The sequence below is a fragment of the Lampetra fluviatilis genome, chromosome 43, assembly GCF_964198595.1.
Source record: "Lampetra fluviatilis chromosome 43, kcLamFluv1.1, whole genome shotgun sequence".
Taxonomy (NCBI): domain Eukaryota; kingdom Metazoa; phylum Chordata; class Hyperoartia; order Petromyzontiformes; family Petromyzontidae; genus Lampetra; species Lampetra fluviatilis.
The window spans coordinates 2804113-2816771 of record NC_136317.1 but is presented as its reverse complement, the minus strand read 5'-3'; the positions used below and the strand labels follow the sequence as shown (position 1 = coordinate 2816771).

Genomic DNA, 12659 nt, shown 5'->3' with positions numbered 1-12659 from the left:
GTCACGACGTTTCGGCCACAACGCAAGCAGCCGTCCTCAGGTGAAGAACAGGGCTGTCGGAAAGACAGCGTCTGAATGAACGACAGCCCTGTTCTTCACCTGAGGACGGCTGCGTGCGTTGTGGCCGAAACGTCGTGAGATTTGTATTTTATTATGTTTTATTATTTTATTATTTCCCTTCTACGTGACTTTACCGAAAGAGCCAAAAAGATAAATCCCCGCTGCACATTCGCAGCAGCAGCAGCAGCAGGGTTCCCCGACACAGACCGTCATTACAGAGGCCCTCGAAGGCCCCACAACCTCTCTCACCTGGCTTACCAGCGACACTTTACATTGGTGAACTTGGAAAAGATTTTATTTGGAGGGTTTTGAGGGACTGGGGTTGAGGAAGGCGCCCCTGCCCAGGAGGGACGATAGACCGATCCCAACCCTCTCCCAACTGGGAAATCGAATGTGCAACCTTGCGGGCGTTTATAACCGCCGTTCTAACCACCTTGGTGACTCTAGGTTCCAGAAGCGACCTGATAGACTGGTGTTTTTTGCGATAGCAGCCGTTTCAGCACCCGGGAGCAAGACAGGAGAGAGATTCCCAACCTCTTCCAAGTGCAAGATTAAATTCGCCGTGGCCTCTTTTGTCAGCCCGCGCGGACGGGAACGGCGCGCGCCACGCCTCCTCGCTCGCCGAGTGTTTCTGCGGCTCGTTCTCCTCTGTCCGGCTCCGTTGAAGGTTGCGAGCCGAGCGCTAAATTTGGGCTTCAAAGCCGCCCCACTCCAGCGATGAGGGCTGCGCTGATGCGTAAGTTTATCCTTCCGCTGTCATTGGCGCTGCTAGACAGACGAGCGTGGCTTAGTAACGCCGGTTCCCTACGAGTGCTGTTGTTTAGCCCCACTGCATGGTGGGGATGGTGAGGGCCTGATACTGAAGGTCAATTGGTTTTGATTCCCATTGATCGGTCTGGGCAAGCCTTGCTGAATCCCACGGCTCTTTTTATCTCAAGAGGATCCTGCTTTTTGGGGTGGTTGGCCGGTTATTGTTTTAAAGTCGTGTTTTTGAGTCGTGTGGAAGGAAAACCTGAGTTTAAACGCTAACGATATTTTTTTACCAGGTAAGGCCCCCAGAAGCGACGTGGCCACGAATGATAGCCCAATGAAGAGGCTTATTACGTGAAAATTTAGAGCAGCCAAACACTGTAAATGCATTATGTTATTTCTAAATGTGGAGGAAGAAACCAGAGGACCCGGAGAAAAATTCACACGCCCACGGGGAGATCATGTCAACTCCGAGTATAGAGGCGTCAAGGTCAGAATCGAACCCACAACCTCCTGTATACCAGGCGAGGTAGTTAACATCTCGCCACTTTGGCGAATACCTTGATAAAACCACTGGAGGCTCTGCACAGATGGGAACGTGAACCCACTTTCTGTGCTACCATCTCCTGCCCACAGATCTGTGTGATCCCACAAACATTCTCTCCAAAGCGCAAGATTACAACCATCTGCCACTCCGCCCTGCTCTACAGACAGACAGGCAGCCCTTTGTCAATCCTCAGTAGAATGCAGGCCTCCCCACGTGGAGTCGGTCAGCGTGGTTGCTTGGTCATACTTCGCCAAACTGGTATTTGTGGATTGGTAAATTGGGGCCCAGATATTACTTGTCACTGATGTCAGCCGTAGCTGGAAATTGAACCCAGGTCGCCAGTTTCGTAGCACAAAGTTACTGCTTAGGAACCTTTTCTCCCTTTCTGTTTGAGTTATTTTGAGATAACAACATCTCATTGGTAAGCATGAAATGTAAATGATCTGGAATTGTTTATATGCTGCTAAGGAGCATGATAAAATGTCATTTGTATTACGTCAAAAGTGGTTGTCCTATGGAAAGATTGGCCACTGTCAGTAGAATATGGAATTTCCATCACTTACTCGCTCGACATTATTCACAAGTGATGCTTTAACTTGACGAATGAAACATAAGAAACCACATGCCACTAATTTCAGTCAACCATAGCCATTTAAAGCTGCTTTAAGAAAAATTCCGCCACCACCGAATATCTGGGCACATACGGTGTGAAAGAAGTTAAACACACACACATCAAGTGCACCATTATGGCACTGCTGACCCAAATTTAATATCGCTCCATTGCAATTTAATTATACTCCAGTGCCCTGTTATCACCAGAACACTATGATTGGCCATCATGTTCTTTAGAATCTTATCTCTCTCGTGGATGTATCTTGAAACCAGCGGTTTGCCAGCCAAGATAAACACCGTCGTACATATGCATCTGCAAGAGCTGTGTTTGTCAGTTTGGGATAAGTCTTCCTTTTAACCAAAAAATAAATAAACTCGCCGTTTTCGATCCGTTTAAATAACAATTCTGTCCACTCGCCGGTTCGTCTACACGAAGCCCCGTTGTTACGCAACCGTTGATTTCTAAACGCCGGACCGGCGCGGCTGCGGTGGCGGCGATAACAGCCCCAGCGGGCGTATTGTTGCAGTGCGTCAGCCGAGAGGTCGCGTTACATCGGGACCCTACCCCGGGCCGCTTAGACAAGCGCCGATTGTGGCGTGCCGGCCCTCCCTCCCTCCCGCCTCGCCCCGCTCCCTGCCGGCTTGCCGGCTCGCCATCACCATGCCTTGCGTATCTCTCTCGCTCGCTCGCTCGCTCTCTCAAGAACAGACGTCCGAAATAGAATGGTTAAAGAGCCACCCCCGCATTCGTTTTTAGCAGCTGTCGCCAGCTCGCAACGTCTTCTCACGCTTCGTAGAGCGGATAATAAAATGCACGGGCAGTTTTCCCGCACCGACAATGAGCACCGTTGGCTACATACGGTGCGAAAGAAGTTCAACAAACGTACATTAAACTTTCCCGGTGATTGGCAGAACGGAGCGGTTCATTTGCCGCATACGGGCCAAATGCGAAGATGTCCCTCTGCTCTAATGAGCGCTGGGATCTCTTTCGCTGGCCCTGAGGTGGTGGTGGAACCTCCACATTCACACAGCGAGAAGACGGTCTCTTCATTTGTACGAGCGCCATCGCAAAGCGCGGGGCCGATGAGTCGGCGGACGATTTGCGATTTGAAATCGGGAGCGTCCCGATTTGTGAGTCGGGTACTTTTAATCGCAGCGCCACCCAGACAGACTCCTTTAAAAATATACGATTAAATAATTTAGATGCAAAGGAAAGTACGCACGTGTGTCCTCGTAGCATACGGCAGAGGGGCTCAATGGCCATGTCATATTCAGGCAGCTGTCTGTCTATTTAAGACCGAAACAGGGGGATTTCTCCACAATTCTGGCTGTCGCCTGATGATGCTAGTTGTAATTACTGGCGAAACGTCGTACTCGAATTGTAAATGTTTTGGGTTTACTCTCCAACGCACCGGTGTGTTGTACGAGTAACGAATTGGAATGTTTTTGTTACGTGACAAACCTTACTGATTGGCTGTGTCGGGTGGTGGCGGGTTTAATGGCACATTTGTATTTACGTGATCGAACCCAAAAACCTCTTATGGATAATATCGGTTGCGAAAGCCAACGACATGTTAATCTTTCTGTGATTAAATCAGGTTCTCAACTGTGTAGCACGTTTGTTGGGCCCATCTTAGTCATCGATGAGTGCATAAAAACACATTTTAAAACATGCCTCCTGCAGCTCTGAAGTTATAAATGCACTGGATGACAGAAATGCAACAAAGCTCCGTGTTTCAGACGAGAGAGGCTTACTGGATGTGACGACGCGAGTAATTCCACAGTTTCATCTTCCTTTACCTTACATGGTATCGTAACTCTGATAGACGCACAAGTGCTATCGGTGATACACATTGAAAAAAAAACATAGACTTACGTAAGTTTTTTTTTTAAACGTTTAATACCACGCAGCAGAAGAGAATGCCTCCAGCCCAAAGAGGGCAAGCCTCGAAATAAATCACGCCGCGCTAAAAATACGACGGTCGCATTTACTCCGCGGTGCGAACCGACGCTGCCCGTGGCATCGCCGGAAGGGGGGCAAGGGAGGAGGGGTGGGCGCCAAACCGAAACAAGTTTCTCGCGCGACTCAGTTTCAGACGCGGCTAAGTACGACCCCGAAACAAATCATTACCAAGAAATAAATAAAAGCCTCCGATTTAGCACGGTTAGCAAAGTATGGTGCGAAAGAAGTTGAACGTGTGTGCACGCAGCGCGAAAATGCACCGCGAGACAAAAAAAGACATCACACACGGCAGAGGTCGCAAACGGGTTTTGATTCCTTACCCGTACCCGGCCGCACCAGGGTCGCAAACGGGTACCCGGCTGGGTATGCGTAGCCGGGTATCGGGTAGGGTACGGGTATCGGGTACCCAATTGTGACCTCTGACACACGGGCCCACTTATTTTTTGACTGAAAATATTCGCAGTTTTTATTACAATTTGTTCTGAGAGGCATTGCAATGTTGTCACGAGCCGATTGAAATGTCCATTCGGAACTCTCACAGTGAGCAAATGCAACCCTGAGATCGCGTTAGGGGAATGGGAAGGGGAAGTTGTAGAACTACTTCTGAAATATCGCGTCAAAAGGCTGCGAATTTGAAAATGTGACCGCGATATGCTCAACTGGGATTACACATAGCAACGTCACCCCCTGTCGCCAAACTGCAACGGGCTACGTGAAACAGAGCGCCTTCGTGATGGCCGTGCACTATGGGACCAGCGCATGAACTAAATAAACAAATTACTTGATTTAGCCACAGGGTAGAGCCGGGATAATGAGTTGATTTATCAACTCGAGATTGCAATCGACGTTTTTCAATTTCGGTACTTCGACCCCTTATAAGAAAACGGCGGCCGCCCCCCACATCCTGCCTTCCTGAAGGCAGGAAACCCCCGAGGAGCCACGCCCAGCGTGACGCGGCTGATGATGGTGATGGGGTCATCAAGCCCAGCCAACCGCCTCCCCTCCCATCCAGCGTCACGCGTGGAAATGGAGGCGACGATATTTTTTTACGACATTCTTTCCCCCTTCCCCCACCCCCAACTGCAGTTGTATTCATACTCTTTGGTTCTTTCGGTAAAGTCACGTAGGTAAAAAATAAAAAAATCATATATCACGACGTTTCGATCGTGACACAAGCGATCGTCCTCGGGTGGAAAAAAAATAATCCAGCAGTAGAACTGCTGAACCAGGAAGAACACAGCAGCGAGAGAGCTGCTACAACAAGAGGTTATATATGTTGGCCAAGGGCAAGCGGGCGGGAAAGGAGTCCCAACCCCGCACGCAAGCACATCAGTTGTGTTAATGAGGGAGATTAGGGGGAGAGAGACTAAGGAGAGAGATTAGCATACCAAAGTAAATGAGCTTCCGTTGCCGCATAAGAGGACCGTCCCCGCATATGCGCATCGCAGCAGTGTTGATGGCAGATTAGCACTATGTTGATGGGGAGAGATTAGGCAGAGAGATTAGCAAGCTTCAAATCAAGATTGCAATTATACTCTTTCGTTTTTTCGGTAAAGTCACGTAGGTAAAAAATGTAATAAATGAAAACAACTAAATAAAATCACGACGTTTTGGGCACAACACAAGCGTCCATCATCAGGTGGGAAAGCATGGCCTACTGCTGATGCAGACTGTTTTAAAAACAGACTTTTAAAAACTGTTTTGATTTAATTTAGTTGTTTTCATTTATTTAATTATTATTTTTACCTACGTGACTTTACCGAAAACAAACAAAGAGTATGAATCCTTGCAGTCACGAAAGCTTCAAATCTAAAGATTGCAATTGTATTATATCCGATTAGTTGAATAATTGATATACTTAAATTAACGGATAACCCAGCTCAAATAATTTTCCCTGTAAAGAGGGTTAATAAAGTGACAGCCTTGGGTTGTGTTCATTTCTGCAGCTGGAATGTGCGGGGTTACAACATCAGCAAATGCAGCACTTTTTGTTTTGTATGACCATTGGTGACTGGGTTGAGGCCATCAGCTCACTGAGATTAAGAACCCCCGTTTAATCACCATCTCTGTGTGGAGTCTGTATGTTCTCCCCCTGTTCTGCGTGGGTTTCCTCACGCGTTCTCCGGTTTCTTCCCCTAGCACAGGGGTCGGCAACCTAGGGCTCCGGAGCCGCATGCGGCTCTTTACGGGCTGCTTCTTGACGATATGTACGTATGTACAGTATGTACATAGATGCATTGCGGCTCTTGAAATACTGAATTTTGTACCGAATTGGAAAGAAATGGCTCTTCTTGTTATTTTGGTTGCCGACCCCTGCCCTAGCATAACAAATAACACACAATACAACAGGCTGGTGTTGGCCAAAACATCCCACCGCTGAATATATTCCTGCAAATGACCCAAATTAGGAGTACGCCCAGCAGCAACTAACGTCGCCCCCCGCTGCGACAACTTGGTAGGACGCTCCTGAAAAATAATTATTTTCCAGCAGCACCACCAGGTATACAATGCATTATTGTAATTGTGAATGGCAATATATGGCTATGTTTAGGTCAAATTCATTATCGTTGATGTGGTTGTCCTCTCCCGCTTGCGTCCCAATGCTCAGGACATCGTGGATAGTCACCCTGGACTCACATTTTTGAAGGAAGCACCAGAATTCCACTCGCGGTACATCACAACGGTAAGGCGATGCCCATAGCCTGCACCCAACTCTGTGCCTTAGCCATTGAATTGCCTCCCAGCCGTGTATAGTAAACCCACAACGCTGCGACGCACACTTGCCCTGTAATGTCATTTTGATGACCCGGGTCGCTCTTGCAAACGAGTCTATGAACTTGAAACTTGACTGTGCACTGACATCTTCTTGGTTCTTTCGGTAAAGTCACGTAGAAGGGAAGTAATAAAATAATAAAAATAAAACATAATAAAATAATTCTCACGACGTTTCGGCCACAACGTCGTGAGAATTATTTTATTATGTTTTATTTTTATTATTTTATTACTTCCCTTCTACGTGACTTTACCGATAGAACCAAGAAGATGAATCCCTGCAGTCACGAAAGCTTTAAATCGAAATTGTGCACTGACAATTTACTCTAACCATGCAACTTACCACTTACCCTTAGACTACAACCGACCCGTAATCCTACAATATATCCTAACCTTACAATATACCCTAACTTTACAATACACTCCCGAACTCTACAACATCACCTAATCCTATTGATTAAAATGTTCTTTAAAACAGCGCCGCGGTTTTCTCTGCTCAAACAAGCATGGCTCGGCACTCATCCTCTTTTCACCAGTGGTGGAAATTTCTCATTCCTATGGTGGCGGCGGGGTGGTTGGTGGGAGAATATACCCTGACCCTACGTCAGCGGTTTGCCGATTGGCTTGTAAGGGCTTGGAGGCACCCGGCGTTCGCCCATTGACTCGGTCTGCGGCCAGCGGCACGCTCGTGCCGCGTTGCGGGGGTAACATTACCGGGAAACGAAACATCGGCGGCAGCTCGGTCTTGGGAGCGGCCAAAATCGGCGTTAATAATAACCACGCAGCTGCCGCCCCCGCGCCGATCTCCACAAATCCCGGGCGCGCTGTGCCACCCGTACGCCTTGTTCCACTGCGAAGCCGCGGCGGTGACGCTGGGATCACCGTTCCCGTTGCCCTTGCGACGCAGCTGACTTTTAGTTTCGTCAGCCAGCCAGCCAGCCGTATGTCCCACGCGCACGCTGCCAGCGTGGAGTCGTGCGTGGTAAGACTCTTTTCTTTTGGATTGAGCGCTTGGCGAACGCGATTGGTTTGCCTAAACTAAACCATCAACTATTTGTATTTCACCAAGTAAGGTCCACTGAGCTATACAGCTCTCTTTCAGAAGCGACCTGGCCACAAATGATAGGTCAACGAAGTGGCTTATCACGTGGAAATGTGTGTCAGACAAATACTCTTAAATGCGTGTTTCTAAACGTGGAGGGAAAAACCGGAGGCGCCGGAGAAAAATCCACACGACCATGGGGGAGAACATGCAAACTCCAAATATACAGCAGCAGGCGTCAGGGTAGAGATTGAACCCACGACCTGCTGTATACCAGGCGAGGTAAACACCCGGCAGCCGCTAGAGGTTCTACGTTCGCACGCTGGCTCGCTCGCTCGTCATCGTCAACCACAATCTATCTGCAGCTGGATAGAGGCCTCATCTCATGTCACCGCGAATCGGCTCACGGTCCTACGACGCAACGGTCCGTCTCGTTGATTTATTCGCACCGCGTTCCCGCGGTGGGCCTCCTCCCGGGTGAGTTACCTCCTTGTGCCGACACTCCGTCGTTAGTCTAGACCAGCGGCCAGCATTCTTTCTATCGCTACGTGTCCTGACTTTGCTTAGCAGTCGGTACGATGTCTCCAATTTGCATGCTACGTTTTCCTCATGCATTCGTGTATATTTTCAAGCATGCCCTGGGTACTTTCGCCGGTTCGTGCGTTGAAGAGCGCTGTCAGATGCTGCAGCATTCAAGGGCCTTGGGGAATTTAATTCTCTACCCGACCACCCGCACCCACAGGTGATCCAGAGAGTGTTTTACGTTGTGAATCGCTCGTGGTCCGGACGGATTTCGCTGACCGAGCTACGGAAAAGCAACTTCCTGCAGGTGAGCTGCGGATTCGCTCTCAGCTTTTTTTTTTTGCCGAATCTTCCATCGATCGATTGATTGACAACCGTCACATTCTCTTCTTGAAATACTCTTCTTCGCATATGAACATCGCTGTTAAGAGACCGATGTGTGTTTCCTGAGACCACGATCAGGGACGTGAGAGTGTGTATGGGGAGGGGAAAGGGTAAGGAGGGTGGAAGGTAAGGAACACGCTGGGAGAAAGACAGGGATGGGGGAGAGGAGGAGGGGAAGGTGTGAGGGGGGACACCATCACACAATCATTCGATTTTTTCTCTTTTCACATTTAAATATTTACAGTAACCACTGTCGGCTTCCCAACAACGTTAGACAGAGTTCAAAGTGGGGCATAATCCCAGGTTAACCGTCGCTGAGATTTACTCAGTTGCGCAGTTCGTGTAATGTTTCCTGATTCAAATAGTTAGAAGAACCGCCGTGGCCTTCCCACAAAGGGAGACGGAATTTAACCGACGTTGGGCAATATGACACCCGACTGAGATTTGAGATTCGAGCGAGCAAACTTCCAACGGCGCGTCTACATTTCAAACAGCAGCAACACGGCGTCGAAGATATTTTACTTTTCATCGTACTGACGATGACAACAAATATAATGATGATTACGATGATGATGACGATCGCTGTGATTGGTGACTTGAATGGGTCCAGACGCTGGCGCTGCTCGAGGAGGAGGAGGACATCAACCAGATCACCGACTACTTCTCCTACGAGCACTTCTACGTCATCTACTGCAAGTTCTGGGAGCTGGACACGGACCACGACCTCTACATTGACCGCAAGGACCTGGAAAAGCACAACGACCACGGTAGGGCTCATACCAACGCTTCATCGCTAGCGCGTTGTTGTCCGTCTCCTGCATGTCCGACTAGCACGGTTGGCTACGTACGCTGCGGAAGAAATTCAACGTACACACTTGCAATACAAACAGCCCTGCCCACTAACTACGACCCTTAACCCCGAGACTCATGCTTACAGTGACCCTAATCCTGACACTACCCCGAAACATAATCGTAACTCTGTTCCTGAGTGGAGTTTTAAGCTCAATCATAGCTTTCAAATGATAACTTTAACCCTGACAATGAATCTTAGCCATAACCCTAACTCTGACGCACTTTTTCAGAGTGACCTGGCCACAAATAAATAGCCCAACGAAGTGGCTTATCACATGGACATTTATAGCAGCCAAATGCTCGAAACGCGGAAAGAAAAACCGGAGGACCCGGAAAAAAATCCACGCGACCACAGAGAGAGAGACACACAAACTCCAAATATACAGCAGGCGTCAGGGTCGTGATCTAACCCACGACCTGCTGCATACCAAGCGAGGTAGTTAACATCTCGCCAAATGTTCTTGGTGGACACCACTGGAGGCTCCGCACAGATGGGAACACGAACCCACTTACTGTACTGCCACCGCCCGCCCACAAAATCTTGTGTGATCCTACAAACATTCTCCCCCCCAAAGCGCCAGATTACAACCATCTGGCGTTGAGCAGCAAAGTCACTGCCGTCGATGTTTTCCTGTCGCCGCAGCGATCTCAAGCCGGATGATCGACAGGATATTCTCCGGAGCTGTCACGAGGTACGCGGTGCCTGATGGCTCGCACAGTGCGGCGTTTGCGCAGAACAACGCGGCGCCGTGACGCCACGAAATCGGCACACCCCGACGAAATCACCGACCTGCCCATATTTGGTCTCGTGGAACCCGAGCCGTGGTGCCTGTTGCATCGGTTCTGGTCGCGGTCGATCCGACAGCCACGTTAAGAGTATCGGCTCACCGAGGGTCATTCGCTGCTTCGATTTCAATTGGCGAGCGACCCGTGGGTCCAGTAATCCCATTGGGTGGCACAGCGTCGTGCTTTAAAGCTCCCTTGTTGTTTGATTGGCCCATATCGTGCGTGTTGGGTGAGATTCGCTCGCAGTCCGTATTGATCGCATTCCAGCGCCGGGGTTTGTGTGAGCACGAGCGAGCGACAGCCCCACGGGAGGAATGCGTGTAGTTTGGTGCGGTGTGCTGCCGTGTGCTGTGCTGTTGTGCGGTTTGGTGTTGTGCGATACGGTGTGGTGTTGAGCGGTGTGGTGTGGTGTTGTGTCGTCTTGAGCGGTGTGGTGTTTAGCGGTGTGGTGTTGAGCAGTGTGGTGTTGAGCGGTGTGTGGTGTGGTGTGGTGTTGTGTGGTGTGGTGTTGAGTGGTGAGTGGTGGGGTGTTGAGCGGTGTGGTGTTGAGCGGTGTTGAGCGGTGTGGTGTTGAGCGGTGTGGTGTTGAGCGGTGTAGTGTTGAGCGGTGTGGTGTTGTTTCGGTGTGATATTGTGCGGTGTGTTATTGTACGTTGCGGTGTCATGCGGCACGGTGTGAGCAGGGGACCGGCCACCAAGCGCGAGAAGCGGATGAGCTACGCCGACTTTGTGTGGTTTCTCATCTCGGAGGAAGACAAAAAGACCGCGACGAGGTGAGGCGTCGTGTAAAACGAATTAAACAAATGTAGCAGCAACAGAAATACTCGCGCACCATTGTCTGTGTCGTGTCCACGCGTATGCACGTGCGTGCGTATACATTATTGCGTTCGTGCCCTCGTATGCACGATTGCGTTTGTGCTTGTGCGCGTCCGTGCGCCAGCGTGGAGTACTGGTTCCGCTGCATGGACCTGGACGGCGACGGCGTTCTGTCCATGTACGAGCTGGAGCACTTCTACGGCGAGCAGTGCGCGCGCATGGACAAGCTCGGCATCGAACCCCTGCCGCTCAGCGACTGCCTCTGCCAGATGCTCGACCTCGTCAAGCCCCAGGTGGAAGGTTCGTGTTGTCTTTTGCGAATCTCTTTTGCCGTGCAAGACCGCGCCGTTGGTCGGGCTGTCGGGTCACGTGACGAAGCGTCCGTTGGGAGAGCTCGCAGGGCAGCCACCGACGGAAGCGGATATCGTAGAGCTGCCTCCGAGATGCCGACAAGTGACCTGCGATCGGCACGCGCTGGGGGGCGGCACGCTCCCCACCCGCTCGCTCTGCCACGAAAGTCTCATGGGTAGTCGCCGGAGGGTGAAACTGATATTTGTAATTCTGACAGCACAAATATTTGTAAACTGAACTGCTTTTTTCACATTTTCTTGCTGTGGATTTCACACCCGATGATGATTGCTTGTGTTGCAGTCGAAACGTCGTGAGAATTCTTATTGTTTTATATTTATATTATTTTATTATTTCCCTTCTACGTGACTTTACCGAAAGAACCAAGAATATGAATCCCTGCAGTCACGAAAGCTTTAAATCAAAATTGAACTGCTTTTGTTGTTTAGTTTGTTGTCCTTACCCCGCACCTCCGATTAGCACGGTTCGCTACGTAAGGTGCAAAAACACATTCCTGCGGAGGGAGCTGGTAGTGACGTTGGGTTGCTCGGTCAATGGCCAGGGTCAACGGCGGCGTGGTGTATTCCGCAAATATGCCCGACTGTGAGGGCGGGCACAAGCCGGCGTGAGTAGGTTAAACGTTGAGTTTTATAAGGGCACCACGGGGTGACCAGCCCCTCCCCACCCAGCCCCTCCCCACCCTCCCCTCCTCACCCAGCCCCTCCCTCCCTCCCCACCCAGCACCCCCCTCACTGCACGACGGACACAATAATCCCCTGTGGACTGATGTAACCAGGAGGTTCCTACCAGTACAAGTTCAACAATACAATGTGACCTGGACTGAGGCTGTCAACTCACCAAACTCGAGAATCGGGTTTAATCAGAGGTCGACTGAAAGCCGGATTCGAACCCAGGATCTTTGCAGTGGTCAGCTCACCTCTGAACAACTCGGCCGCCTTGGGAGATTTGTAATTTTTTTCCCGTTGAAATGTTTTTGTTATCGTCTTGGTGCTCCCCCGTCCCCAGGCAAAATCACGCTGAAGGATCTGAAGCGGTGCAGAATGGCGTACGTCTTTTACGACACGTTCTTCAACCTCGAGAAGTACCTGGAGCACGAGCAGAAGGACCCCTTCTCCGTCCAAAAGGTATCGCGATGCAATTGAGGGCACTGCTCGCCGGCTTGCTGTGGCCTGCGGACTGTTTTC

The 12659-nt window shown here is 50.0% G+C and overlaps 1 protein-coding gene across 3 annotated transcripts in view; it reads left to right on the top strand.

The window, feature by feature from the left end:
- LOC144947015 (serine/threonine-protein phosphatase 2A regulatory subunit B'' subunit beta-like) overlaps nucleotides 1–12659 on the top strand; it is an 85487-nt gene that overhangs the window by 64879 nt on the left and 7949 nt on the right. For all 3 annotated transcript variants that reach the window (XM_078876137.1, XM_078876136.1, XM_078876138.1), the window contains 7 exons: nucleotides 6541–6615; nucleotides 8489–8575; nucleotides 9263–9419; nucleotides 10148–10196; nucleotides 10974–11063; nucleotides 11231–11406; nucleotides 12481–12599. In XM_078876137.1, the coding sequence (XP_078732263.1) occupies nucleotides 6541–6615; nucleotides 8489–8575; nucleotides 9263–9419; nucleotides 10148–10196; nucleotides 10974–11063; nucleotides 11231–11406; nucleotides 12481–12599 (753 nt within the window). The remainder of the gene's footprint in view (nucleotides 1–6540; nucleotides 6616–8488; nucleotides 8576–9262; nucleotides 9420–10147; nucleotides 10197–10973; nucleotides 11064–11230; nucleotides 11407–12480; nucleotides 12600–12659) is intronic.